This window comes from Corapipo altera, unplaced genomic scaffold, assembly GCF_003945725.1.
Source record: "Corapipo altera isolate COAL_440 unplaced genomic scaffold, ASM394572v1 257, whole genome shotgun sequence".
Taxonomy (NCBI): domain Eukaryota; kingdom Metazoa; phylum Chordata; class Aves; order Passeriformes; family Pipridae; genus Corapipo; species Corapipo altera.
In genome coordinates this window covers 211,116-237,847 of record NW_020885045.1, presented here as the reverse complement: position 1 = coordinate 237,847, position 26,732 = coordinate 211,116, and the positions used below count along the sequence as shown (strand labels likewise).

General features: G+C 50.8%; 1 protein-coding gene across 5 annotated transcripts in view; it reads right to left on the bottom strand.

Moving 5' to 3' along the window:
• Positions 1-26,732, bottom strand: part of MAP4 (microtubule associated protein 4) — a 115,150-nt gene that overhangs the window by 8,875 nt on the left and 79,543 nt on the right. For 2 of the 5 annotated variants that reach the window (XM_027668561.1, XM_027668566.1), the window contains 7 exons: positions 15,149-15,249; positions 14,091-14,300; positions 12,330-12,507; positions 8,599-8,658; positions 7,743-8,056; positions 5,777-5,905; positions 4,146-4,238 (listed from right to left, as the gene is read on the bottom strand). In XM_027668561.1, the coding sequence (XP_027524362.1) occupies positions 4,146-4,238; positions 5,777-5,905; positions 7,743-8,056; positions 8,599-8,658; positions 12,330-12,507; positions 14,091-14,300; positions 15,149-15,249 (1,085 nt within the window). The remainder of the gene's footprint in view (positions 1-4,145; positions 4,239-5,776; positions 5,906-7,742; positions 8,057-8,598; positions 8,659-12,329; positions 12,508-14,090; positions 14,301-15,148; positions 15,250-26,732) is intronic. The other 3 variants (XM_027668563.1, XM_027668564.1, XM_027668565.1) reach the window with 3 other exon arrangements.

Sequence of the window (26,732 nt, the reverse complement as noted above, 5' to 3'; positions counted from 1 at the left end):
CCATGAGGAACCATCTCCTGCCGATCCCCAGCCAAATGCCGCTGGCAGCTTTGGCGTCACTCAAAGGCCAGGAGGGGTTAACATGAGGGACAGAAACTGAGACCAGAGAACACAGACAGAGGGACAGTGACCAGAAATGGGGGCCTTGAGCTCGTGGCACAGCCATGGAATACACAAGCACTCGGAACAGGGTCCAATAAACAGCCAGTCCCGTTGCCATGTTGCCCAACCCGTTCCTGGCCAGTGCTGGCACTGCCCCTGAGGACACAGCCATGGCCTGGGCAGCTCCACAGCCCCCAGGACAGATGTCACCTCAGGGGACCTCCTGCTGCAGGGCCAGGGATGTGTCGCCAGCTCCAACCTTTTCTCTCCACCATCCTGTTCCTCCTGCAGAAGAGAAGGCTCCAGGGAGAGCTGAGAGCCCCTTGCAGGGCCTGAAGGGGCTCCAGGAGAGCTGGAGAGGGACTGGGGACAAGGGATGGAGGGACAGGACACAGGGAATGGCTTCCCACTGCCAGAGGGCAGGGTTAGATGGGATATTGGGAAGGAATTCCTGGCTGTGAGGGTGGGGAGGCCCTGGCACAGGTTGCCCAGAGAGGCAGGTGGATGGAAAATTCCTCCATTCCAGAATGAACCTTTGTCTAACCACTTGGAGATCCTTCCCTTCATACAAATGTAAGATAATTTATACCAGAAGGAACTTCTGGTCATCTGGTCTAATGAGGTTGACATTCTAACTTCCCATGGGAAAAACCTGGGGGTTTTTGGAAGGAATGGCAAGAGAATCCCCAATCCCAGTCGTGACTGGTGGTTGCCAACCACCAGCTGTCCCCTCCATGCTCAGGAAGTTCTGCTCCAGATTGGTTTGCAGAGGAAATCCAAGTCTTTCTTTTTGAATGTGACAAGAACTCGTTCACTCATCAGCCACTCCAAGAGTTTATTGATAATTACAGCTTTAATCAGCAGTTCTTGCTTGCTTGGGACTGGGATGAAATTCAATTTATTTCACTGAATGCATTTTAAAATCATGATACTATCAGCTGAAACATCACAGATGTACCCAGCTGGGACTCCCCAGCAGATCCAAACCACCACACCTGCATGGAAGGGCAGTTCCTGCTGGATTTCCAACTTGAGTTTGCAACAGGAGACACATTTACAGGCCTGGGATTGCACTGACAGAGCCAAACACAGACTCCAGGGCCAGAAATAAACTTTAGAGCAGAAAGTTTGACACAGAGGCTCAGATGGGGAGTGTGACCCTCAACTCTTCTTAGGTTTTCTATCTCTGACCACTTCCCAACCCATCTAAGCAGGTCAAGCCAAAGGACAGAGAAACACATGGACACCAAATCACCTTTAAACCTTCAGCACCACAGACATTACCTGCACTTCGTAAAATCTACCTCTTCACTGCTTTCTTTAGAGAGAAACCTTGGTCAAAGGTTCGACTCGATGATCTTGGAGGTCTTTTCCAAACTAAATGACTCTGTGGTTCCAGGAGGGGGAAATACTGAAGTGCAACAAAAGCTTTAACCCAGGAAACTTCACTGTGTCTGTGTCTGGTGCACGGAACATGAGCAGAAATAACAGCTGCTGGTTTTGGGCACGGGTTCTTGGGAATCTCGGAGGGCAGAAGAAATGACCTCCATGTATAGAAGGCAAAATGGGCACCCAAAGAGAGACCCAGCCAGGAACCACCTGGGTAGGGTGGTGGGATGATGCCCCAGCCCTGGAAGTGTCCAAGGCCAGGCTGGACAGGGCTTGGAGCAGCCTGGGATAGTGGAAGGTGTCCCTGCCCATGGCAAGGAGTGGGAATGGGATGAGCTTTAAGGTCCTTTCTGACCCCAAACACTCTAAGATTCCATGTCCATCACTTCTACCAGAGCAGCCCTAAAGCTGAACCATAATTTCCTACTAAACCACAAGCCTTGTCCACAGGATTCCTACAAGCTTTAACTGAAGGCACAGACTACAAAGACCAGACCTTCCAGACCTTCCATCAGGGAGTGAAACACTGGGAAGTCAGGGAATGAAACACTGGGAAGTCTTCTCCCAGAAGAGATCATCACAATTATTTGAGCAAGAAAACAGCTTGGAAGAGGTCACTAAGATCACAGTGCCCCAAAGGGAGGGAGAAGATATAAAAATGAGTAAAAAGGAAAAGCTTTTCTGGGAAGACAGACTGGGCACTCACATCCATGTGCAGGGCTGGGGATGTTGGAGGGCTGAGAATGCCTGCCTGGAGCTGCTCTGGGGGCATTTGGAACCTGGGAATGAACTTTCTGCTCTGAAAATACAGAATAAAGTGCTGCTTAAGTAGCTGATCAAGGAGGAAAACTGCAGTGGTGAAAGGAGAGTGTGGGGGAAGAGGAAAAGAAAGCAGGGACACACTTGTCCCCAGGGCTGGGAATGTCTGGCAGTGAAGAGGGAAGGACAGGATGGTGATTCATGAGCAGAAGAACAGTTCACTGATGGAATTAATCAAGCAAGAAAATATCCCCCACTTTTAAATCCCATTCCTGGGAGCCTGGAAAAAAGGAAAAGCACGTGTGGGGCTCATTGACCACTGAAAGGCTGTTGGGGGTAAGAGTGGCAGAACTGAAGTGGCTTCCAAAACACAGCTCCTTGGAGTGCAGGGAAATGGCACCAGATGTCCCAAAAACTGTCACCAGAGTGGCCAAAGGCACTTCTGCAACAGAGCACAAGCTCTGGAACAGCCTGTGCCACACCTGGGGGACAAACCCAGGGGAGACAAACCCAGGGGACGCAGCAGGAACAGGAATGTACAGGCTGGAAAACACCACGAGGGCACCCAGCTGGCACGAGGGTCTCACCAGCAGCTTCCCAGAGCCTCCTGAGGGAGCATTTCCAGGGGAAACTCCCCCCCAGGCACCGAGCAGGTCATGGAAGCACCAAATGAGAAATGTCAGCTGAGAAAGGCAAATGCCAAAGCCCCAGGCAGGACGGGAGCAGAGGGTGTGGCCAGTGGCTCTGTGGGAAGGGAGGCCTCGTGCAGTGACCACCACAGTGACCACCAGGCTCTGACCACCCTGGAGGGAACCAGCTCCTTAAGGACCCACATCTGGTTCCCCCCTGCAAAAATCTGAGGGAAAATCAGTCCTGCAAAGGTTCAGCCATCTGGGCACAGATTTCCCAGGAAAAATAGCCCACAGTTGTCCCCACAGCCAGGTCCTGAGCAGTGTCACTGACTCCAACCAGACACTCTGGGACATCACTCCTCAGGAACACGGAATATTTCAACACCTATGGAACAAACTCCCCTGGGCTTAAACACTTCAGTGTCTCTGAAACCACCCAAACTTTGTGTTTCTGAAACTGCCCCTGAGCAAACCCAGGACAGGTTTGGGGCAGCACACATCTGCCCCCAGGGAACGAGCCACCAAACTAAACTCATGCTCTCCCAGGCTTTAGGATCCAGGGAGTTAACCTGGTTTTCCTGCCAGACCCTTTCAGGCTCTCACACCCCAAACCAAGCCGCAGACACCACCAGATTAACTTTCTATTTTAACGAGCTCAGCTCTGCAGCCACAGACACCAGCAGCCTTTAAATTTAGAAATTAATCGCAGCTCAAAGGTTAAGTCCCTGAGTCTTTTCCTGTTTCAAAGTCCTTTCAGTGAAACAAGAAGTGAAATGAGTCTGGCTCCAGCTGGAGCTGTGAGCCAGGGAAGGGCAGCAGGCACTTCCAGGCCATAATGAATTTGATCTGAAAAATCAAACATCTGCAGTAGGTCAGTGGGATGAGGAGGTGCCTCCACTGCCTGCAGAGGGAATCCAGGGAGTGTTAACTCTGGGATCCATGGGGAGTTACCTCCTGGGATCCATGGGGAGTTAACTCCTGGGGTCAGTGATGTGAACATCCTCCATTTGGCCACGAACAACCCCTAAACCAAGTGAGAAGCAGGTCAGGTGTAGCTGGAGCACTATGAAACGAGACACTCACGTTCATCCTGGTATCCCAAGGGAAAATTAAACAATTCTTCAGCCTGCCTTGTTTCCAGGAACCCTGAGACTCTGCCACACCTTTGTGCCTCCAACAGAGCATTCTTGAGAGTGACACACAACAACATGGTACAAGAGAAGGAGTTAGTAGACAGACAGCTTGCCCAGAGCCCATACTTACATTCCCACCTCCAGGGACATGCTTAATATTGTCCTTGGAACCACACTTGGACTGAACATGGCTGTAGTTCGCTTTTTTGGAGACTATCTGGACCTGGAACGTCACAGAATGGAAAACAACACAAGGGAGAGGACTGGTTAGAGTTGTCATATGGCAGGGGGGGCTCTGACATGGGGAACAGGAGCCCTGGTGACTCAGCCCGACTCAGTGCCAGGGGTGGAAGCGACTGAGGAGGAGAGTGAGAGAGAAGTGAAGGAGAAGAGTCTGCACAGACAGTGTTAGTGCCAGAGCATGAGGTGAAAACGCTCCTCCAGGGGCCCAAGGGACCTGCCTGCCCCAAGGGATGGGATTGCCCACGTCCTCCCAGGAGCTTCCCGGGATATTTCTAGTGAGAGCTTCCCTGGAGCAGGGAGAGCCGGCCCGGCTGCCCAGGAGCCACGGGGCCAGCACTTGGAATGAACTGCTCAGGATCTGCTCCTGGCCGGGCTCCAGTCCTGGATAACATCCCTCAAACCCCTGGGCAGTGAAGCCCCATGGGTTGAGAAAGGTTTTTCTGACGAAGGTGGTCAAACCTTGGGTTAAATTACATCAGACCACACGTTAATTAAATTGTTTCTCCTTTATATTAAAGTGATTGGGACTTGGGGACGTGGTCAGTGGTGGCCTTGCAGTGCTGGGCTGATGGTTGGACTCGAGCTCAGAGGGCTTTTCCAACCTCAGTGATTGATCCTGTGATTTTTGTAGCACAAAAGGAAGAGCTAAGTGAGCTTTACTCACAGAGCAGGAGCTGAGTTAGAGCGACAGGCCCGTGTTTACAAAGGTTAGTTACAACATGTGTTTAGTCTGGGAGTTACTTCCCACAGCACAAAACAGGGCAGAAGCTGTGCCCTGCTTCCCAGAGAGAGGTGATAAACTCAGAGCACAAAAGGAATCCCCAGAACATTCTCACTTGAGCAGCTTCCCAAAGCTCCCTGGCCATTCAGAAAGGCTGGATTCAGGGCAAGAGCAGCTCTGAAAACTCGTGCCATGGAGTGTGTGACTGACTCCTCCAGAGGTACAAATCCTGGTCATTCCTGACTAGGCTCTGCCTGGTAATACTGGAATTAAACTGCAGCACTCCCACCTCACCCCCCTCCCTCGTGCTGGAACACCGTGTCACGCCAGCTTTGGGGTAACCCATCAAATGGTGGTGGCCTAATCCATGGAGTTACAGAGTTTGGGAACAACTGGGTCTGGAATATTGCAGGAAAGATGAATTCCTTAATATTCCACGGTCTTAAGAGAAGCAGCTCTGAACTAAAACTCTGCCTGGTTACAAACTGGTTCTGCGTAGGAAGAACTGTTTTGAAGTGGCTCAAAGTTAAGCCTGTATCAACTTCAAAGTGAAACTGGAGAGCTCTGCTCTGAAAACATTCCCAGCAGGAGCGGAGAAGGTCCCTCCAGAGAGAGCCCTGAAGGTGCTTCCCTGGGAACATCTCGGGGTGTAGGACAAAGACCGGGAAGAGTGTCCGTGCAAGGAACAGTGACACCGACAGGACAGAGAGAAGAGCCGAAGAGAAGGGAAGGTGACTCAAAATGGAAATGTTTTTTTCCTTCATCTCCCCCAAGAGAAAAGTGTGAAAGGAACTCACTTTCCCATTGGGCTGTTTGGGGACCCCCTCTTTTGATACAGCTGTTTTGGGAGGAGCCACTTTAGTGCCCGCGCTGGGCTCGGGCCGGGGCGCAGCGGCGGCTGGGTCGGGCCTTTTCTCTACTTTCCCCTGGATGGAGACAAACGGGTGATTTCAACCAGCAAAAGCAGAAGTGTGGGCAGGGGGGTGGGAACAGGAGCTGCCCGGGGAGACCTCCCAGAGCAGGTGACCCAGGAGAGCTTCCTGCACCCTCCAGTTCCCAGGCAAAGGACAATCCCACATCCAGGGCGGGAGGGAAGAGACACCACTCAGGCATGGGGTGGCACAGGCACCCTGTTCTCCATGTCTCAAAAAGCTCCTGGTGCCCCTTCCTTGGGATCACGTTGGCAGGTTCCAAGTGACCCCAGCACTGACATCCTGCCAAAAAATTAACCCAGATCTTTTAGGAGCCCAATGGCAGCAGTGCAGGAGCAGCTCCTTCACAGGGAGGACATGGTGAAGATCCTGGAGGCAAAGACACCCCTGGATTGTCTCTGCCTTGGAGCTCCAGGAGCTCTGCTGGACACACACATCCTGTGCTTCCAGTTGGGATTCCACCCACACAGACTTGACTCAGTCCTGGAGCCCAGCAGTTGATTTAGTTTTTATCTAAAAAATGCAGGTGGACCAAGCGAGTCCAGCTGAGCAAAAATGGAAGGAAAAATTAGAGGATTCATAAAAATTCAGCAACCACCTGGAAATATCCATTCTTTTGCTAATCTGGATCCAGGGAGGTGCAGCAGAACCTGCATTTTGGGGGGGGGGTGCTCAGTGTGAATTTTGTATTTCACTGACTTACAGGCCACTAAACAAAAAAACCCCTCAGCAATGACAGCATTCTCAGACTCTAAAAACACCTCAGCGTAAAACAGACTATGAAAAGGACAATTTGCTTAAAAATAAAATTGCTTGAATTTAATAATTCTGTGAAAATATTTAGAAAATCAAGGACAGTGCAATGGAATGTAAAAATCGAGTCCCTCAAGCTGACCCAGGGAGGGCTCTGCTGTGAGATCACCACTAAGACAGTCCTGACTGAGGGTAAATCCATGTGGTATCGACGCTGTCTGGGACACACAGCCAGCCCAGGAGTGCCCTTGACTTTCCTGTGCCTGGGAGCAGACTGAGGTCCCAGCACGGAATGTGCTCCCCTGGCAGCCCATGGAAGTTCTGTGCACAGTTATTCAGCCCCACAGGCTGCAGCAAAGGGGGCAAATCCCTCTGGGTGGGAATTAAAGCCCTCTGACTGCTGTCAACACGTTTGGTCAGGCCAAGATTGGGGGTTATACAACAGCTCATCAAGGTTTGATGGCTCTGCACAGCCACATTATTTAAACCTCAGAAGAGGCTGCAGGTCTGTCCCCAAACCTTCCTCATTTCCATGGCAGATATTCTTGGTTTCACCATGTAATTTAGAGCACTAAGAGGCATCGAGAGCCCCGAGTTCTAGCTCTGTACATGCCTTTTCAGCACTACCCTCTTCTTGTGGCCACCACAGGTGATCCAAACAGACCCGTTTCATGTCGGCTTTGGGCCTGGTAAACACGGGAAAGGTGCTGTGGAACTTGCTCCTGAATCCAGGTTTCCTTCATCCCAGTGCACTATTCCCCCTTCTGTACCATCCAGCAGACTGGACTCCTCTGTCCCAAGGCCAAGGTTTGGAACACAGACAAGATTCGGGGCGTTCAGCACCGAGTTTCTGTGTCGGGACGTGCAGCAGGAAAACAGGACCGGAGTCCTGGGTTCCCGCACGTGCCCCAGCAAACCCCGGGTGGCCCTGAGGTGGATTCCTTCTGCACACTCCCACCACCTGGTTAATGCCACCCCAGACCCCAGAGAGGAGCTCTGCAGAGCGCGAGCGAGGAGAGCAGTGAGGGCACAGCCACCGCGGTCAGCGAGGAGCCCCACGGCAGGGCCCGGCACTCACCTTCCCCCCGCCGGGCTGGTGCTTGATGTTGTCCGTGGAGCCCACCTTGGAGCGCACGTTCTTCAGGTCGGGGGCGGAGGCGCTGCTGCTGGGCCGGGGCGGCTTGGCCGTGGAGCTGGGCTTGCCGGGGGCCTTGGCGGGGGGTTTTTTAGCGTCCGCGGAGGTCGAGGCGGGTTTGGTTGTGGCAGCCTTGGGTTTGGGACGGCTGGTGGCCGCCCCGGGCACGCTGGGAGCGCTGGAGGCCGCGGTGGAAGGAGTGGTGGCGCTGCTCTTGGTGGCATTGCCGGCCGCGCTCTTGGGGCGGCTCGAGTCCGCTGCGGGTGTCACGGGGAATGTCGGAGGGAAGGGGGAACACACGGGTCAGAGGCTGCTTGTACCCACTCCCTCAGAGTCACAGCATCCCAGGAGGGCTTGGGTTGGGAGGGACCTCAAAGCCCACCCATTCCCACTCCCTGCCATGGGTAGGGACACCTTCCACCAGCCCAGGTTGCTCCAAGCCCCGTCCAACCCAGCCTTGGACACTTCCCAGAGATTTACAGAGACCTCCTTAATCACCCCAGCCCCAAGCAAGGGGGTTTGATTTACACTGAGGAAATGGCTACAAGTTGTGCCAGGGCAGGTTTAGGTTGGATACTGAAAAATCCTCCTGGGAAGGGCTGCCCAGCCCTGGCACAGCTGCCCAGGGCAGGGGGGGAGTCCCATCCCTGGAGGGATTTCAAAGCCCTGTGGATGTCGCACTTGGGGACATGGTCAGTGGTGGCCTTGGTAGTGCTGGGGCAATGATCAATGGCCTTAGAGGGTTCTTCCAAGCCTGATGATTCCATAACTCCAGGATTAGAGGCAAACTGAGCATTACCTGATGGAGACTTTGCCAAGGTCTTCTTGGCCTCCGCTGGCTTCCCGTCGGTTTTGATTGCTGCCAACACAGAACACAGTGGTCAGGATTTCAGAGCAGGATCCAGATGAAGTCTGGAATCATCCCAAAAATTAACTGCCCTGTTTAAACCCCTGCCTGGCTTCCTCCTCCTGACAGCAGAACCCACTTGGATATTCCGGCCAAAGGATCAATTAACGTAAAAGGACCATCATTCCATGATGGAACACACCTGGGGGATGGGTTACATTTTGTTTTTTCTTAAAATAACTTTCTCAATCTGACAGCACTCACTGAGGTTATTTTAATCCTGCCCCACCTTTATTTCTTAAAAAACAAACAACCAAACAAAAAAACCTGCCAGAACACATTTCCTTTCTTTACTCAACAGCAAAAGCAACCCCACATTTGTCCTTCTCTAACCTTGCTCTCATTGCCAGACCAGACCTACCCTGTGCCAATTTTCTTGCACAGAAGTTATTGCATGTATTTTGGTCCCTATTTTAATTGTACAAACCCAAAAATCAATCCCTAAACTGAGCCAGGCCTTAGGGCAAAGCCCAATGATCATGACCTGATTACAGAGCACAGCCTAAACCAGGAATTCATCCCTATTTCCCCAAGCAGAGGAAAAACCAACCAGAAAACTGATCAAGGCAAAAATCACGGACTGAAAAATGGAAACAGAACTTTATTTTAAGGAGTTCTTTGATCATGAAATTGTAGGTTTTTCACTATCAGCGATGAGCAAGTTTGGGTCAAATTGGGTTTGTTCCAATAGCCAAAGGAAGGCAACATTGAAAAGAAACAAGAAATGGAAAAAAATCATAGTTAGAAATTATGAAAGCCCTCATTTTTTAGTATTTAATTTCCATTAAGTCTCATATTTTTAGATAAACTCCAGCAGCTGGCAGGGTATTTATGGAATATCTATATGGAAAAGACCAAGGGGAAGAGGCAGATAACTACAGGCCAAGTTAGTCCGGATCATTCCACCCTGACTTTGCTAAAAGCACTCAATTAAACCTCCCAGATAAGATTCCAGTTAATGAAGTGAAACCCATTTGGATAATTTAATAAGGCCTAAAGGAGAGATATATAATTAATACCAAACACTTCAAAAAAGGGTCTGTCAAACCAACCTAATTTCATTCCTCAAGACCACAACTTCAGTTGGGGAAACTGTATGGACAGAACAGACTCAGTTTTATATAAAAGGCAGAGGACTAATATTTTAATAGAGAGAGAGATGTTATTTCTGCTCATGTCAGTGGGGTTACAAGTGCTGGAACCCTCCTGTCTGTGTGATATGAGATGGTGAAAACCTGGAGACTGATAAAGCTCATGGTCTATAATGACAGGCAAAGGCTTTGATTTTTGCCTGATGGGAAGGACAGAGCGTGGTCTTGTACAAACATAAAAGTCATTCCCACAGGAAGGGGAACAAAAACCAAAAATAAAACTAAAACTTAAAAATCAAAATCTCCAGCCCCACGTGGTTCCCCTTCAGTGGAGGAAGTGAACTGACATTTCATACCCAAAAAAGTGAAAGCACAGAATGTCAAACCCATCCTTACACACAGCTCTGAACAACGAGTAAACCTGAGAGAATCACAAGGCAGTGTCTGTCTTCTGACTCAGGAGAAACAAGAGCAGATGTCCTGCTGAAAGAGCATCTTCAGCCAGAAACAGCACTTTTAGCCACAAACTTATTCCCTGTCTCAGTGCTGTGCCATGAGAAGCTAAATTCATGGAATCACTGAGGTTGGAAAGGATCTTTAAGATCATTGAGTCCAACCATTCCCCAGCACTGCCAAAACCATCACTGCCCATGTCCCCAAGTGTCACATCCACAGGGCTTTGAGATCCCTCCAGGGATGGGGCCTCCACCCCTGCCACTGATGGACAGCCCTTCCCAGGAGGAATTTTCCCAGTATTCAACCTGACCCTCCCCTGGCACAGCTTGAGGCCATTTCCCCTTGTGCTGTCCCTTGTTCCTTGGCAGCACAGCCTGACCCCCTGGGCTCCCCCCTCCTCTAAAGGAGTTGATCAGAACTGGGATCAGAAGAGCTCCAGGTCTCCCACATCCCCATCTCTTCCTGCAGCTGCTCCACCCCAGCCCAGCCGTGGTGTTTGACCCGCTGTGGTTCCCTCCAGCCTGTCACACCCCTCTGTCACCTCACCCAACACAGGACCCCCTTCTTCTTCCACCACTCCTGACTGCCCCGTGCGTCCCCAGCCCCACACGAGGCAGCTCTGCCTCCCCCTGGAGCTCCTCCAGCTGACCTCATCTCTCCCTCGCCCACCCAGTTCTCCCTGTGCTTTGGCACCGTCCCACCGCCCTTGCCGGTGCCGGAGCCTCTTCCTCTGCACATCCTGCCTCTTGGAACAACCCTCCTGCAGCTCTGCATCGCTGGCTCCGTCTCCTTTCAGATGTCACCAGCGAACGCCCCTTTGTCTGGGTCTCAGCTTTGGAAGGAGGAATGAACTGAACTCATTAGAACGGATTCCTCGTTCCCGGGCCACGGTTTTTGCCTCAAAGACCACACAAAATGAATTTTACAAGGATGGCCACGGGATCAGATGGGATACATGGCTCTTGGAAGGTTCAACACTTCCTCTACGCTTCATTAATTATATTTTCCCCCAGAGCATGAAGTCTGGGATGGCCAGCAAGCCTAATAAACCTCAAACAGTTCAAACATTACTATTTCTTTGGGAACGCTGGGTTACGAATCCAAGCTCTGGGATTCACGGCCCAAACCAACCAACACGGATCATTTTACAGGTTTATTGGCAAATTTTGCCACTGGGGTCCAGTAATTTAAAAAGACTTGAGATCATTTAACTCAAATTTTATCTGACGTTGAATCTCTCGAGCTCCATTAAAATGAGTGAGAACGTGTTTGTTTCCAAGAGGCTGAAATGTTGCTCGTGTTTCACGCTGAACCCGTGGGAAGGTCCCTCTTCAGCAGCAGCAGGAGTGGGACACAGCCTTTGGATGGAGCTGATGTGACCTCAGCTCCAAATTCTTCCTGCACTGGTAAAAAGCCCTCGACTTCTGCTGAACCCTTTTTGGTTTTCAGAGGCACCAGCTCGGGTGTTTCAAGTCCTCTCCTGCAGACTTTCTTTCCCAAGTTTTATTTGCTTTTAGTGTTTATTCTGTTCCTGTGGCAAAATGCAGAGGGAACAGCATCCCTTAAATCAAGCCTGTTCACTAACTGCATTAACCCTGGATGACACAGGGCTCATCCAAGCTGGCCTTGAGGGCCATTTGGATTTGGGTTTGGAACAGGAAGCCCTGGAGAGGAAAAAGTCTGAGCTACAGCCAGAGTCCAGAGGAGGCCCCGGAGATGCTGCCAGGGCTGGAGCCCCTCTGCTCTTGAGCCAGGATGGGAGAGCTGGGGGGGTTTCCCTGGAGAAGAGAAGGCTCCAGGGAGAGCTGAGAGCCCCTTGCAGGGCCTAAAGGGGCTCCAGGAGAGCTGGGCAGCCCTTTCCCACAAAGAAATTTTCCAATATCTAACCTGACCCTCCCCTGGCACAGCCTGAGGCCGTTCCCTCTCATCCTGCCCCTTGTTCCTTGGGAGCAGAGCCCGACTCCCTCCAGCTCCCCCCTCCTGTCAGGGAGTTGTGGGGAGCCAGTGGTGCCCCTCAGGCTTGCAGCCCTCAGGAGGGGACATCTCAGGCAGGAGTTCAGGACAGGGGACACTCACACGACGGCCTCTTGGGAGTCGCGGCCGAGGTGGTTTTGGCAGCAGGAGCCGCCGTGACCGGAGACGCCGCTGTGGTCTTGGGAGCAGCTGGGGAGCTCTTGAGAGGAGTCTTGGGAGTGGTGGAGGATGGAGGCTTGGAGAGGGAGCTCTTCTTCTCCGTGGGCTTCGCATCCGCAACCTGCAAGCGGGGAGGAGCCGTCAGAGCCGGTGCTGCACCGGCACTGCCAGGGGAGGGAAAGCGCCACAGAAATAAACTGAAATCGTTTAAAGTCTTAAGCACTTAAGCTTGGCACAGCTGAGAGGTTATAATGCAAATTAAAATATAATTAAGGTGAGCAGAAGTGACTGTGTTGAGTGGAGAACACGGAGCATGGACCCCGTGGAGGAACAGATCCCACCCGGGGCTGGTCCAGCGCTGACGGTTTTGAAGGAGGTTTGGATTTCTGGACAAAATGGAACACATCAGTCCACTATCAACACTCCTGGGAGAGATCCCTGCCCTCCATGAGCAGGAATGCTTCCTGAGCTAAGCTGGAGTTTATTGAAACACTGGGGACATGAGAATTGGGTGTCTGTGGTTCATCCCTCTCTTGGAAAACTGTCCCTGGTTTCCTCCCTCTCCCTGGTAAGTCACTTGTTTGGCAACTGCCTTGTGTCTGAAGTATGAAAATACTGAGTTAACATGAGCAAACAAATCAGATGAGAGTCTGATTTTATCAAAAAGGGATTCAGAATGATGGGAAAACTTGAGCCAAACCAAAGAGGCTGGCTCAGAGAAAAGCACAGATTTTTACCTGGGCTTTTATACCCTCCCTGCTAACTTTAGTTAGTTCTAAAAGACACTCAAATGCAGCTATTTAAGCTTAAAATGGCAGAAATGGTGGCATTTAGCCATCAGTGAAGCTTCTGAAATTGATTTTAACATTCCCTTTTAAACCTGAATTCTTCTATATAAGATCAGAAGTTAACACAGGGAAGATTCAAGGGACACCTCCCATTCCTAACACATGGATTTTCCTATTTCAGCTGGAAGATGAACACTAAGAACTGTCCATGAATCTTCTGTTCTTGGGGAATTACAACCCCCAGCATTTCCTCAGCACAGAAGTGTTATCAGTTCTCAATTGTGCAGCTCTACCAGTGACCAGGCATCACAAGGAGACACCCAGTGGGAAACACTGGAGTGCTCAAATGGATTTGTTTCCCCTTGGTATGAATATCAAAGGTCTCCAATCAATTTTCTCATGTTCTTGTCTGGATTTAAGAGTTTTATTGGGAAGAAAGTCTTCCCTGTGAGGGTGGGGAGGCCCTGGCACAAGTTGCCCAGAGAAGCTGTGGTTGCCCCTGGATCCCTGGAAGTGTCCAAGGCCAGGTTGGACGGGGCTTGGAGTAACCTGGGCTAGTGGAAGGTGTTCCTGTCCAGGGCAGGGGGTGGAATGGATGATCTTTGAGGTCCCTTCCCACCCAAACCATCCTGGGATTCTGTGATTCATGGCAGCTCACCAAGAAAATCACAGTAACACAGTCAAGTTTAATTGGCCTCTGTGATGCCACAGTTCAGTGCCTGGGACCTGGTGCCATCCACGGGTTAATGGAAGCTGCTCCCAAGAACCCTGCAGCTCCTCACACACTGAATGACCATCCTGACCTTATCCTCCCCTGACTGGCACAGGAATTCTGCTCTGACTGCTGGGGAGAGCCGGTCATTTCCCACGTCCACGAGCCCTGGGAGTTCCCCCAGCACAGCAGGTCGGTTCTTACCTTTGGTTTAGTCTCTTTTGCAGCTAAGGAGGAGGGACGGGTGGTGCTGGTGCCGGGGCGTTTGGCAGTGCTGGCTGCAGGACCTGCAGTCGGGCTCGTGGCTTTTTTGTTTGGGCCTGAGGTGGCCGAGCCCGGGCGCTTGGGGCTGGTGGTGGCCGAGGGCTTGGCCTTCGCTGCTGCCGGCTTTGGAGAGGAGGTGGATGCAGAGGGCTTTGGGTGGGGCCAGAAAGCAAAATCCGGGATAAAAACCAAAGGAATACAACAAAAAAACAGCGCATTGTGAACCAAAACATCGAGCTGCGAGAACATAAAGGTGGTGTTTTAAAGGAAACAAACGATAAGAATAATCAGCTTTCTGTTTTCTGAGCGCAGCAAAGAGCGGAGTGCAGCGGGGCCTCGGGGCAGGTCCTGCCATTCAACCCCAAACCAGCAGGATTTATTCCAGCAGCATCAGAAGCAACAGAAGGAATGGCTGGTAAAGCTGGGATTAGCAATTGGGTGTTCCTGGCCTCCAGTCCTACGTGCAGGACGCAGGGCACAGCTCTCCAATCACGGGCACACACGGATTGCAGGCCCTAAATCCTCATCCGATCAACTCCCGCGGTCACACGGCCCCTGCCCCAGAGAGACAGAGAGCTCCTGGCCTCCCACCCCTCTGGGAATTTGGGGGTGGATTGTGAAGCTCCTGGGAGCAGAGCTCTCTGCAACAAGAGAGCCCCAGAGCCCGAGCAGGATCTCTCTGTGCCCACTGCAATGCAAATAACTGTCTCGTAAACAACTCGGGAGTGTCTGTGCAGCAGGAGTTCATCCTCCGTGTTTGCTACTCCTACCCCAGCCCCAGAGTGCACGGGAATAAACCTTTCCACACGTTTATCAAAGGCACTTTCAGCCACGTGGCTGAGCTGTTTGTGACTCTGGAACTGGCTGGGTTTGGTCTGGGAAAAGGGTTCCCAAGCGGAGCTCAGAAAACAGAACCTGGGTTGGCACAGCTGAGGAAGCAGAAAAGCTGGCAAATAAAACCCATGGGAGCGGAGACACTGAACGTGGAATGGTCCTACCTTGGTCTTCTTCTCCGGGCTGGGAGGAAGCTCCTTGTTGGGAGGAGCTGTGATGTCGTTCCCTGTCACGGCTTCTGCTGGTTTGGGCTCCTCTGGTTTCACTGCAGGGGAAGGAAGGGACACTTTGTAAGTTCGAGCGTTTTTTAATTATATATATATATACATATTTTTAGTTTACTATCATTCGACACAGCAGCAGGAGGAGAGAGAAGTGTGGCAGCTACAGGTTGGTATTTCAGGGAAATTTCCCCAAGCCCAGAATTCCTGCAGGAAGAAAGATCTTCCCTGTAATGGGACAGGTTCATCCACATGCCATTAGCATCCAATTTCTCCTGTTATTCCAGTGGGAAAAGCCAGGCAGCAGATGAAGGAAACCTGTGGTTTAATTCAAATAGCAAATCTTCCCACCCTTCAAACTATTAAAATTAATTCTTGGAATGTTAATGGTGAAGTTCTGACCTCTTCCAGGTTTTACACTACGACTTATCCTGAAGGGGGGTTCTGTTTCCAACTACCCCTATTGTTAGGGCTGTTTCTTCTGGAACTTTCTCCTGCCCTCCATGAGCAGGGAGGATTCCTGGCAGCCCAAGGGAGCTGGACTGACAATGGGAAAGGTCACACAGGGAAATGGGAAATGGAGTCCAGCTCTGGGGAACAACAGCAGGAGACCCCGGAGATGCTGCCAGGGTTGGAGCCCCTCTGCTCTGGAGCCAGGCTGGGAGAGCTGGGGGGGTTCCCCTGGAGAAGAGAAGGATCCAGGGAGAGCTGAGAGCCCCTTGCAGGGCCTGAAGGGGCTCCAGGAGAGCTGGAGAGGGACTGGGGACAAGGGATGGAGGGACAGGACACAGGGAATGGCTTCCCACTGCCAGAGGGCAGGGTTAGATGGGATACTGGGAAGGAATTCCTGGCTGGGAGGGTGGGGAGGCCCTGGCACAGGCTGCCCAGAGAAGCTGTGGCTGCCCCTGGATCCCTGGAAGTGTATTCCAGGACTTCCACGGAAGCAGGAACAGGGAGTTCCCAGTCCAACACACATGGATCCCACAGACCCTCAGTGTGGAAACTCTTGTCCCAGATTCCCTATAAATGGCTTTAACCCTCAGTTCCCAGCAGTGTTGCTGTGCAGCTGCCACTGCTCTGGGCTCCCTTCCCCTGCAATTCCCGGGGCACTGGGATTCCAAAATTCCTACATCCCCCCCCCTCATCTGGGGATTAAATCCAAGTGTTACCTGTGCTGGATGGGGCTTTTTATAACCACCCAGCAGACTGTGACACACTGAGGGCCCACTGGAGCACAGACTGACAACTCCAACAGTAAACAAGTTGTTTTCCACATCTTTCCAAAATTACTATTTATATTTCACATTTTCTTCCTTGTCAGCCTTGACAGGAGCATCTCAATTCTGGTACCAACCAGCAAATAAAATCAAGCTGTCCCTTCCACCCACCCCAGCAGGACAGGCTGGCTGTTGTTATTATTTATTTCCCTGACTCCAGGATAAGTTCAGGAGCCTTTTTTCCCTTGCATTGCATCAGCCTCTTCCTACCCATTTATCTTCTAAGTTTTGCAGTGCTGGGTTGAGCATCCTGGACACACAAAAAAGGCTTGAGAAGGAAAAAAAAAAGGAGCAAAATGTATGGCCTGGACATGTGTTTGATTCAAAATGTATTTATATATTTATAGATCAACCAAATATATTTATATATATTCAAAATTCTGAAGAATTATCTATGTTCACTTGGAAACCCCCTTGTTTTTGTAGCTAACCTGTACTGGCTCCTCTCTGCTGGGTTTCTCCCCTGCATTTCAATAACCCTTCACGTTCTCCCTCATTTCACCTGTCAGCTCAACCCACAGCAGGGCCAGAAGGAGCAGTTGTTGTCAGTGGTTCTGAACAACAACTTCCCATCCATTCCCTTCTCCCTGCTCCCAGAAACTGCTCCAATGGAATCCTGCCAGTCTCAAATATCTCCGACATCAAGGTGCCTTTCCCTCTGCTGGAATTTACCTTTCAGGTACTGCCTGTCATTAATTATTTCAGCTAATTCAGCAGCAACACTAAACCTCCTGCTGCTGATAAACCACAGCATCCACACCACGAATTCACTGGCTCAGGGAATGCTCCTCAAAACCCTCAGCTTCCAAAGGCTCAGGATTTAAACTCCCACACTTTCTGAGCCAATCTGAATTTCACGGGGTTTCATGTTAACTGAAAGTGAATTAGAAACAGGGCAGGCCAAGGGGGAATGGTTTCCCACTGCCAGAGGGCAGGGCTAGGGGGGATATTGGGAAGGAATTGTTGGCTGGGAGGGTGGGGAGGCCCTGGCACAGGTTGCCCAGAGAAGCTGTGGCTGCCCCTGGATCCCTGGAAGTGTCCAAGGCCAGGCTGGACGGGGCTTGGAGCAACCTGGGCTGGCAGGGGGTGGAATGAGATGATCTTTAAGGTCCCTTCCATAACCCCATGCCATTCTGGGACTTTATGAACCTAGATGATGATGATGATGATGATGATGATGATGATAATAATAATAATAAATCCAGGGGAGCAGGGTAGGGAACTTCCCTCCTTTAGGGGCCGTAATTCAGGCTCCTTCTCTCACAGCCTCCGACATTCCAGGGTACACAACCCTCTACAATTCCCCAGGGATTACAGAAGGGTAGTTCTGGGGTTTGATAGTCATTTGCCTCAATTTAAGTCCCAACCCAATGTGCTCATCAGGACATTTGCTTTCATTCATGGTTTAATTACGAGGGTGTTCGCCGAGCAGAGAACTGGGACCATTTCCTAGTTACAGGGAATATTGGGAAGGGCTGCCAAACCTTAATCAAATTTGTTCATCAGTCTGAAAGAATAATTTAAGAGACTTTTCAGTTTGCTTGTTCCCCCAAGCTTGGCAACAAACCCCTGAGAGATATTCCAAAGGCATTTTGCTGGGAGCTGTAGCAGGGGCCGGGCTCCTCCTGCTCCTCGTGGTGTTTGGTGAGGAGGAAAATTCAGCTGAGCTGAGTCAGCACCCAGAATTGAATTACTCCTGAGGGAAAGGGGCTTGAAGGAGACAGGGAAGGACATTCCCATCTGGATCTTCCAGGATAACTCCAAGGCATAACCCTGTCACCAGGTACTTTCCCCTGCTGTTACTCACTGCAAGTGGTACTGTTGGCACATCCATCCCCATCCCAATTCCTCACCATTCCCTACTCTCTAAACACTATTTTAATGGTGAAAATACAACTTTTTGGGGTGTCTCAGCTCACAGTTCCACGAGGCACCTCTGCTTCACAATTTCTAAGAGCAACACTGGAGGAAATGATTTGTGTCATGTGTGGGGCCCTGGCACAGGTTGCCCAGAGAAGCTGTGGCTGCCTCTGGATCCCTGGAAGTGCCCAAGGCTGGACAGGGCTTGGAGCAACCTGGGAGAGTGGAAGGTGTCCCTGCCCGAGGCAGGGAGTGGAACTGGCTGGGTTTTAAGGTCCCTTCCAACCCAAACCAGGCTGGAATTCTATATGGAAGTGCACCAGAGAGAACAAAGAGGCCAGTTCTGAGCAAAAGCCCAAAGACACCTGTCCTGCCCAGCCAAGATAATTGGTGCTTTCCGTGTTTTCCTTGGCAAAGTTTCTGCAGGAGGAGTTTGGCACTGGTGGGTACAGCCTTGCTGTCACACCAGAGCCTTCTCTTCTAAAACTGCTCAAATTCAGCAACATTCCCTGGGAAGATCCCACCCCAGAGCTGGACCCTCTTGTTGGCTGAACCCCCGCCTTGGCCACGCTCCCCAGTCCAGCTCCAGGCTGCACCCACACCATCCCCAGCCTCCAGCCAGCTCTTCCAGGTTCCTCTGGGGATGGAGCTGAGCAAACCAGGATCTACAGGAAGTTGTAGGTAGCAGAAACCAGGTTCCTCCCCTGCAGCAGCCGTGCAGGAGCACTCCTGGCCACCCCCCAGCCCTGCCCAACCCTCCCTGAGCTGTAGGATCACACAGCCAGAAAGGAGCCAAAGCACCAAAAACTTCACTTGGCAAAGGCCCAGTCAAGCCAGCAAGCTAAAAAGCCTAATTTCAAAATAAATTTGTCACCAGAAAGCAGATATTTTCTGCTGCTGGATCAAGAACCCAGCAAACAAGACCATGTGGAGTTTGAATCAAACCAGAGTCAGAATAAATAAGCAGTGGTGGTTTTTCAGAATAAATAGTAAAAATGGGATGATCTGTGCTAAAACTACGCTCAGAAAAATAAGATTTAGCTCCTTCTGACAAAAGGGAACAACAGCCTTCCTACAGATCTGAAAAATGATGGAAAATAGAACTCTGACGTTTGTCTTGTTCGAGCAGAGGGAGCCATAAAAAACCCACTAATGAGGAAATTTGTAATTCTGCCTCCAAGAGCCAAGTTCCAATAAACACTGTGACGCACACGAAGCATGTGGAGCAGGGACAGGCTCCAGAGAGGCAACTCAGCCCCATTTGGGGGCATCAGCAGCCACCTGTAACGAGAACTCCGGTGTCTGAAGAGACCCTTAAGAGGTTTTATCCTTCAGTTCTTACTTCTCTAAATGCTGCCACTCTCTAGGTGGTTCCTCCCAGCAGGTGAGGTACCTTTAGAAGAAATACAACATGAAATGAAGCAATTAAAGTGGGTGATGTGGAGGTTTTAAGGATATAATTTTCCCCCAAAAGACCAGAGAGAAGAACAGCTACTTTATCAACTGCAGGGAAGCCCAAAGGGTTCCTCCAAGGCTCAGCATTAAACAGACTCTCTGTTATTTCCTTAAAGCTTCCCTGGTTGGAAGTGAGCCTCACTCCAAACTTTCCTGTTCAGCACCAACACTGCTCAAAAGAGCAACATCCCAGGAAGCTTCGAGCACGTCCTGCAAGTCAAGCACAGAACTGTGGAGGTGGGAAAGTCCTCTCAGACCATGGAGTCCAACCATCCCCCAGCACTGCCAAGGCCACCACTGACCATGTCCCCACGTGTCACACCCACAGGGCTTTGAAATCCCTCCAGGGATGGGGGGGGATTCCACCCCTGCCCTGCCCCATCCCTGGGAGTGTCCAAGGCCAGGTTGGACGGGGCTTGGAGCAACCTGGGCTAGGTGGAAGCAACCTGGAGGGTGTCCCTGCCCACAGAAGGGGGTGGGACTAAATTATCTTTAAGGTCCCTTCCCACCCAAACCATTCTGGAATTCTATGAATCCAGCACTCCACCTGCATGGACATCCATGAGGTGCCATGGCATCACTGAGCAGTGATGGGCTGGAAGGGACCTCAGAGGTCACCACCCAACCCATCACCCAAAGCAGGTCCCAGCAGAGCAGCTCCCTACAGCCATGGCCACGTCATTCCCAAATATCAGGAAGAGCTACCTCAGTGTGAGGGAGGTCAAAACCTGGAAGGGGCTCACAGAGACTGCAAGGTCTCCATCCATGGGGACACTCAGACCTGGAAGGGACACACACGGCCCTGATCTGCTCCCCTGTGGATCTGAGTGGAGGTTCACACCCTTCCAGTCCAAGTGACTCCGTGTTACAGCTCCACAGAGGAGGGAGCCCACGATGTCCACGATTCAGCCATCGGGTTCTTGAAGCCAAATCCTCATTATAAATAACTATAAATAGCCTTCCTAGCCATAAGGAGAAAAAAACCCCCATCCCACTCCTCCGAAATGATCTCTCTCCCCATCCTGTGACTTCCAGTATGGAAACAACCTTCCTGTCCACAGCTTTTCAGCCCATGTAGCCATTCCACATTGGAATGACAGGACCAGGCAGGTTGGAAGGGATGGCTGGAGGTTATTTAGCCCAATCTCACACTCCAATTATACCACATTGCTCAGGGTTTATTGTCATATTCTGAGCATCCTCCAAGGGTGGAAATTCTGCATCCTGGGGCTTCTCCCCCAGTATCTGATTAACCTCATGGTAAAAGAATGAAAGATAACATCTCCCAGCTCACAAATTCCTGGCAGAAGATGCTTTACAGCTTCGCTGTGAATCCCTCACAAGTCACCCAGCGCCGTTTGCTTTCATCTGCTGCTGCTATTTCTGTTTGATGACCCACATTCTTATCCTGGAAAAACAGAACTGTCTTCTCCTGTTCACAACTCTCATGTCATTGATGACTCTGTGGACAGCAACACAACCTCCTCTCTCTCCAACCCTCCCTCCCTCCCGGGCTACAGAGCCTGAGTTTCTTTGGCCCTTCCCTGGGTGAGAGTCTCCAACACCATGTTTTATTTATCATATTTCTAATTATACTGAGCCTTTCTGAGGCAGATTGTGGATTGGCACATTGTGCTCAAATGCAAGCACATGGAATCAAGCAGTCATGGAATGGTTTGGGTTTTGGAAGAGACCTTAAAGCCCATCCAGTGGTTTGGGTTGGAAGGGACCTTGAAGATAATTTAGTTCCACCCCCTCCCACGGGCAGGGACACCTTCCACTAGCCCAGACTGCTCCAAGAACCATCCAACCTGGCCTTGGACACTTCCAGGGATCCAGGGGCAGCCACAGCTTCTCTGGGCAACCTGTGCCAGGGCCTCCCCACCCTCACAGCCAAACATTCCTTCCCTGTATCTCACCTGAATTTCCCCTCTTTCTGTTTGAAAGGATTTATAAATTGATACATTTTTTTCTATTTTGTTCTCCCTTCCTTTCTGAATTCCTCGCACTCCACTTGCTGAAGGAAATGCACACAAAAGCATCCTTCTGCCATCTCCATCCCATGAATGCAGCACAGAAGCAAACCCTGCAGGGTCCCAGCTCTGTGAGGTGATGCTGGAACCCTGGAGGGAGCAAACACAAACCTTCAGCCTCCCCGAGCCCTTCACCATCAGTTTGTGTAACAGCTCCTGTGAAAGCTGCTGCTGTGTGTGAAAACCCCCCAAACAGGCACTAAATCTGGAAAGCTTTACTCTTTGTGTTCCCTGGAGGAGTACAATGAGAAAAAAGCACTTATAAAAAGGCACCCATGAGAACTCTTTTAAACTTAAACCCTGTTCCTGCACTGTTTTATAAATCATGGCACTCAGCAGAAATGTGGGCAGGTATTTCTCCAAACACCAAGGAGCAGCTTAGTCAGGGATAAGCATTCCCAAAAATCCATCCTCCATGTCAAAGGGAGCAGGTGAAGACTGCAGTAGAACACATTTTGGGCTTGAAACAGCCCAAGAAAACAGAAAAAGTACTCTCGTTTTCTGGCCCCGAGGTGAGCAGAAGCTCAAGGACGGCAGCGGCTCCGTCCTGAGCAGCTCCAAGACTTCCAGGGCTGTTCCATCCTTTTTCCCCACCCGGAGGGTGGTGGGCACTGCCCAGGCTCCCCAGGGCAGTGGGCACAGCCCCAAGGCTGCCAGAGCTCCAGGAGGGTTTGGACAGGGTGGGATTGTTGGGGTGTCTGTGCAGGGCCAGGGGTGGGACTCCCCCCTTTTCCAGCTCAGGATATTCTGGGATTCCCTTCTCCCCTTTATTAGAGCGTTTCTGTGGGCACTGGGGTCTGTCTGCCCTGAGCCCCCTGCCCTGCCCTGTCCCCCTGGCTGAGGGACCTGCATTTCCAGGGCTGGGTTTCACCTCTCTTGCCCCCGGGGCTGATCCGGTCACCGAAGGGGACCCGCAGCTGCCTCCCAACGTGCACGAGGGCAGGCACTCATCCCCCAGATCCCCACCAGGGATATTTAGCAGGCTAAGCTGAACTAAAACATCATTCAATGAAACAGCTCCATAATTCTCATCGGGATTAGAGTCATCAGCTGAAAATCCATTAAGAGAAATAGATTAAGCAATAAGGCAATGACCATCTTTATCTTTACTCTCCCTCTTGAACGTAAACAACCCCAGAAACAAAACCAGCCCGTGCTGGGGAGGCACCAGCTCCTTCTTCTTCCCCCATCACCACCCTGAAGGAGCTGCTTCACCCCAACAGTCACCCCCAAACAAAGCCTGTCTGTTTAAGGCTCCGAGACAAAAATATCTACAAATACAACAAATCCCCGTTCGAGCAGAAATACAACCCTGAGCTGCTTCCTCCCCTCCAGAAAAGGCTAAATAAAACATCTCCTGCTTGACCCAAATACAGAGGAGCTCAGCATTTTATTTGGCACCAAATGCAGCTCAATCAACATGTACATTTTAACTCGTTATCCAGAATTGAGGAATAAACCAGATGTCCTCCTCGCCTGCATCTTGTAAACCCAAGACTCCAGCCTTGTTAAGATCCTATTTTTTCCCCAACAAGGGAAATCCTAAATCAGAACTTGTTCTTCTAGAACAACCCACAGTACTTTCCATGTTTGTCTCACAGGGCATGAACTGAAACCAAACAGCTGTTTCAAGTAACACCTCCCCATCAAACTGAAACCAGCAGCAAAACCACACTGGGAACAGGAGCCGTATCAGAGGGGATGTCAGGTGGGAGCAGGGAAGAAACTACCTGAATTTGTACTTCAGGCTGTCCCTAAAGCTGGGACAGGAAACCTCTGAGAGTTTGGGCAGTGCTTGGGCCAGGGGACACCTGGGGTATGTCCAAAGAACTCAGAGAAACCCAGACTGGTTTGGGTGGGAAGGGACCTCAAAGCTCATCTCATTCCCCCACCCTGCCATGGGCAGGGACACTTTCCACCAGCCCAGGGTGCTCCAAAAACCATCCAACCTGGCCTTGGACACTTCCAGGGATCCAGGGGCAGCCACAGCTTCTCTGGGCAACCTGTGCCAGGGCCTCCCCACCCTCCCAGCCAACAATTCCTTCCCAATATCCAACCTAAATTTATCCTCTTTCAGCTTAAAGCCATTCCCCCTTGTCCTGCCCCTCCAGGCCCTTGTCCAAAGTCCCTCTCCAGCTTTTCAGTATCTGAAGGCACAAAGCTGCTTTTCCACACTGCTCAAGATGCAAAACAATGCCAGTCCTGTCTCGGGACACTTAAACACAAAGATGCCACTGAGGACCCAACCAGTCCAAGGCCCAGTTCTCGTGTCTCACCCGATTCCAGCCCAGCACAGCAGCTGGGCTGAGGGTCCTTCTCACCCTCACATCAGCTGACACATCCCTGGCCTTGGACCTGCAGCCCAGCAGCTTATACACCTTTACACCATGTGGGATCCATCCAGAGAAATTCCCACTTTTTAAGCCCTGCCACACTTGGCACCTCATGTTTGCAGCAGGAATTCCCAGGGATGAGCAGTGCACAACCTATTTCTGCTGCTGAACACCTCCCTGCTCTTCTCATCCCTGTCCCCAGAGGAAGAGGGAGAGGAAGGATGGAGGATGTGCTGTGAAACACTGGTTTGAAGGTGTGTCCCTCAGAAATCCCATGTGTTTGCCATTTCTGAGAAAACACAGCAGGGGACAGGGAACCAGGGACCCCCTGACTGACCTAGAGATCACAATACCTTCAGCATCAGTCTGAAACTCAGCCCCTGAGAAATGCCAACATTTATTTCCTACTTAAGGCTGAACACACACACCCCAAGTAAGATTTTCCAGTGACTCATCACCAGCCCCTTCATCTCCCCCTCTTTCCTGAAATCATTTCTGCCTTTTCTGCCTCATGTCAGCTCATTATGAGGTAGCTGGGCTGATATTCCTAATCCCATAATTAACTTTAATTGTTGCAGACCTGGGGCCAGGGGCTCTCACAGCCTCACTCATGCTGGGAGCCTCATATTCTGTGTTCAGCCTCAGCACAAAGTGTTTTCCTAAAAAAACAACCCTGCAGGAGAGTCAGGAGTTAATGCTGGACTTCGCTCATGGGTTATAAAGAAACGGGAGTGGGAAAACCAAGATGAGTTTCTGATGCACACACTGAGCTGGGGAGTGACAGAGGTGACAGATCCAACCTGGGGGGTCCAGCAGGGCTGGAATTCCTGGTGCTTCAGAGCAGAAAATGTTTCCAGGAAGTGCCCAGAGGATGAGGAAAGGCAGAGGGTGAAGGGGGTGGGGAAGGACAGAGCTTAGGGCAGGTGGGGATGAGGTACAAATAAATGTGCAGGAACTCACACGCAGCTCACAGGAATCAAAGCAAAGCTGTCCTTGGTGCTGGGGAGAACCTGCAGTGATTCCTGGGGGACTGAGGGCCAGGGCAAGTCCTGGGCTCAGCTCTGAGCAGGACTAATCTGCAGCAGGATCTCCTGCCTTAAAATACCTGTCCTGGGCACGCGAGAGGTTTGACTGCAACACCTTTTTAGACTGAAATTAAACCAAATGTGCCATCACTGCATGAGCTTTAAGGCCCCTTTCGACCCAAAGCATCCCAGGATTCTGTGATGCCACTGATACCCAACTACCTGCAAGAAAAAAATGTTTTACGTGCAATTCTAGGACACCTTAAAAAAAACCAAAAGTAGCAGGTGTTCAGGGAAAAACTCCCTAACCCTGGGTGGGTAGAACCAGGCAAGTCTGCTCTAGCTGGAGATACCATTCCAGTGATTGGAATCAGGTTGGAACAAATTCTTCAAAGAATTTTTTAGGATGAAAAAAGTGACAAAATTTGTTACTTTGGATGCAATCGCCAAGTTCAGAATGGACAACCAGAACGAGCAGAAAAAGAGAGGAATTAATAAAAAGCAGGAAAAAAATCTCTTTCTATCAGATAAAATCGATCCAAAATTGGCCACTTTGGACACGTTACCTCAGGACTGGAGGGAGACCTGGAAGGTGAAAGCCAGCACTGAGGCAGCAGAAGCTGCTGAGGATACCAGGGGTAACTGAGCCCTGAATAAATGCAAAGGACAGGTTTAGCATCAGCTCCAGCTTCCAGGCAGCACTGCCTGCTTGGAGGAGTTATTCTTATTACAACCACCTCTCTGCTGATCAACAGGACAGGAAAAAACACTCAGCACAGAAACTCTGAAGGCTTTGCAGAAACGTTTGAGGAGCTTCTGCCTGGTTCCTCCTGCATCCCAGAAATTCTCTCTTAACTGCACATATAGAAAGCAAAGAAAATATTTATTTGCGTTTACTGCTTTGTTTGCTTCCAGGAGAAGATAAATTCAGAGATTCCTAAGGGTGCAAAAATTAAAGAGAGTAAAAAAGAAGCTACAGTTCTATGATATTCATGGCCAGGAGGGCCCCTGAGTGCTCTGCCAGCTCAGCTATGACCATAACAGCACACTCAGACCTGTGGTCATAAGGACAGCAACAAGCTTTTAAAATAAAGATTGTGAGAGCAAAATTTGAAACCTAAATGCTGAACAAACCCTTGGCAACAGGAATGAGCCATCTGCAAAGCCCAGCCCAGGCACAGCACCCCAAGCACTCCCATCTCTCCGTGACCTTTCCATCACTGATGCTCAGCCCCGCTGGGGAAAACATGTCCATCCTCTTCAGATGAGCTTTTCTGTGTTCTTCTGACTTAAAAGATCCCACAGACCTCTGTTTTGGAGCAGCTGCCTCTTGAGCTGGACAGAATTCACCAGCCAAGCCAAGCTGGGGTTCCTACTTGCCCAAAATGTAAACCCTGTTGCTGGTTTGCCTCCTTGCAGTTAAACCTCAGTGGCAGAGCAAGTGCTGGCAAGTCCCACCACCCCAAAAAACCTGGGGCATGAAAGGTGTCACCAAAGCCCACCACCTCAAAAAACCTGGGAAATGAAAGGTGTCACCAAACCCC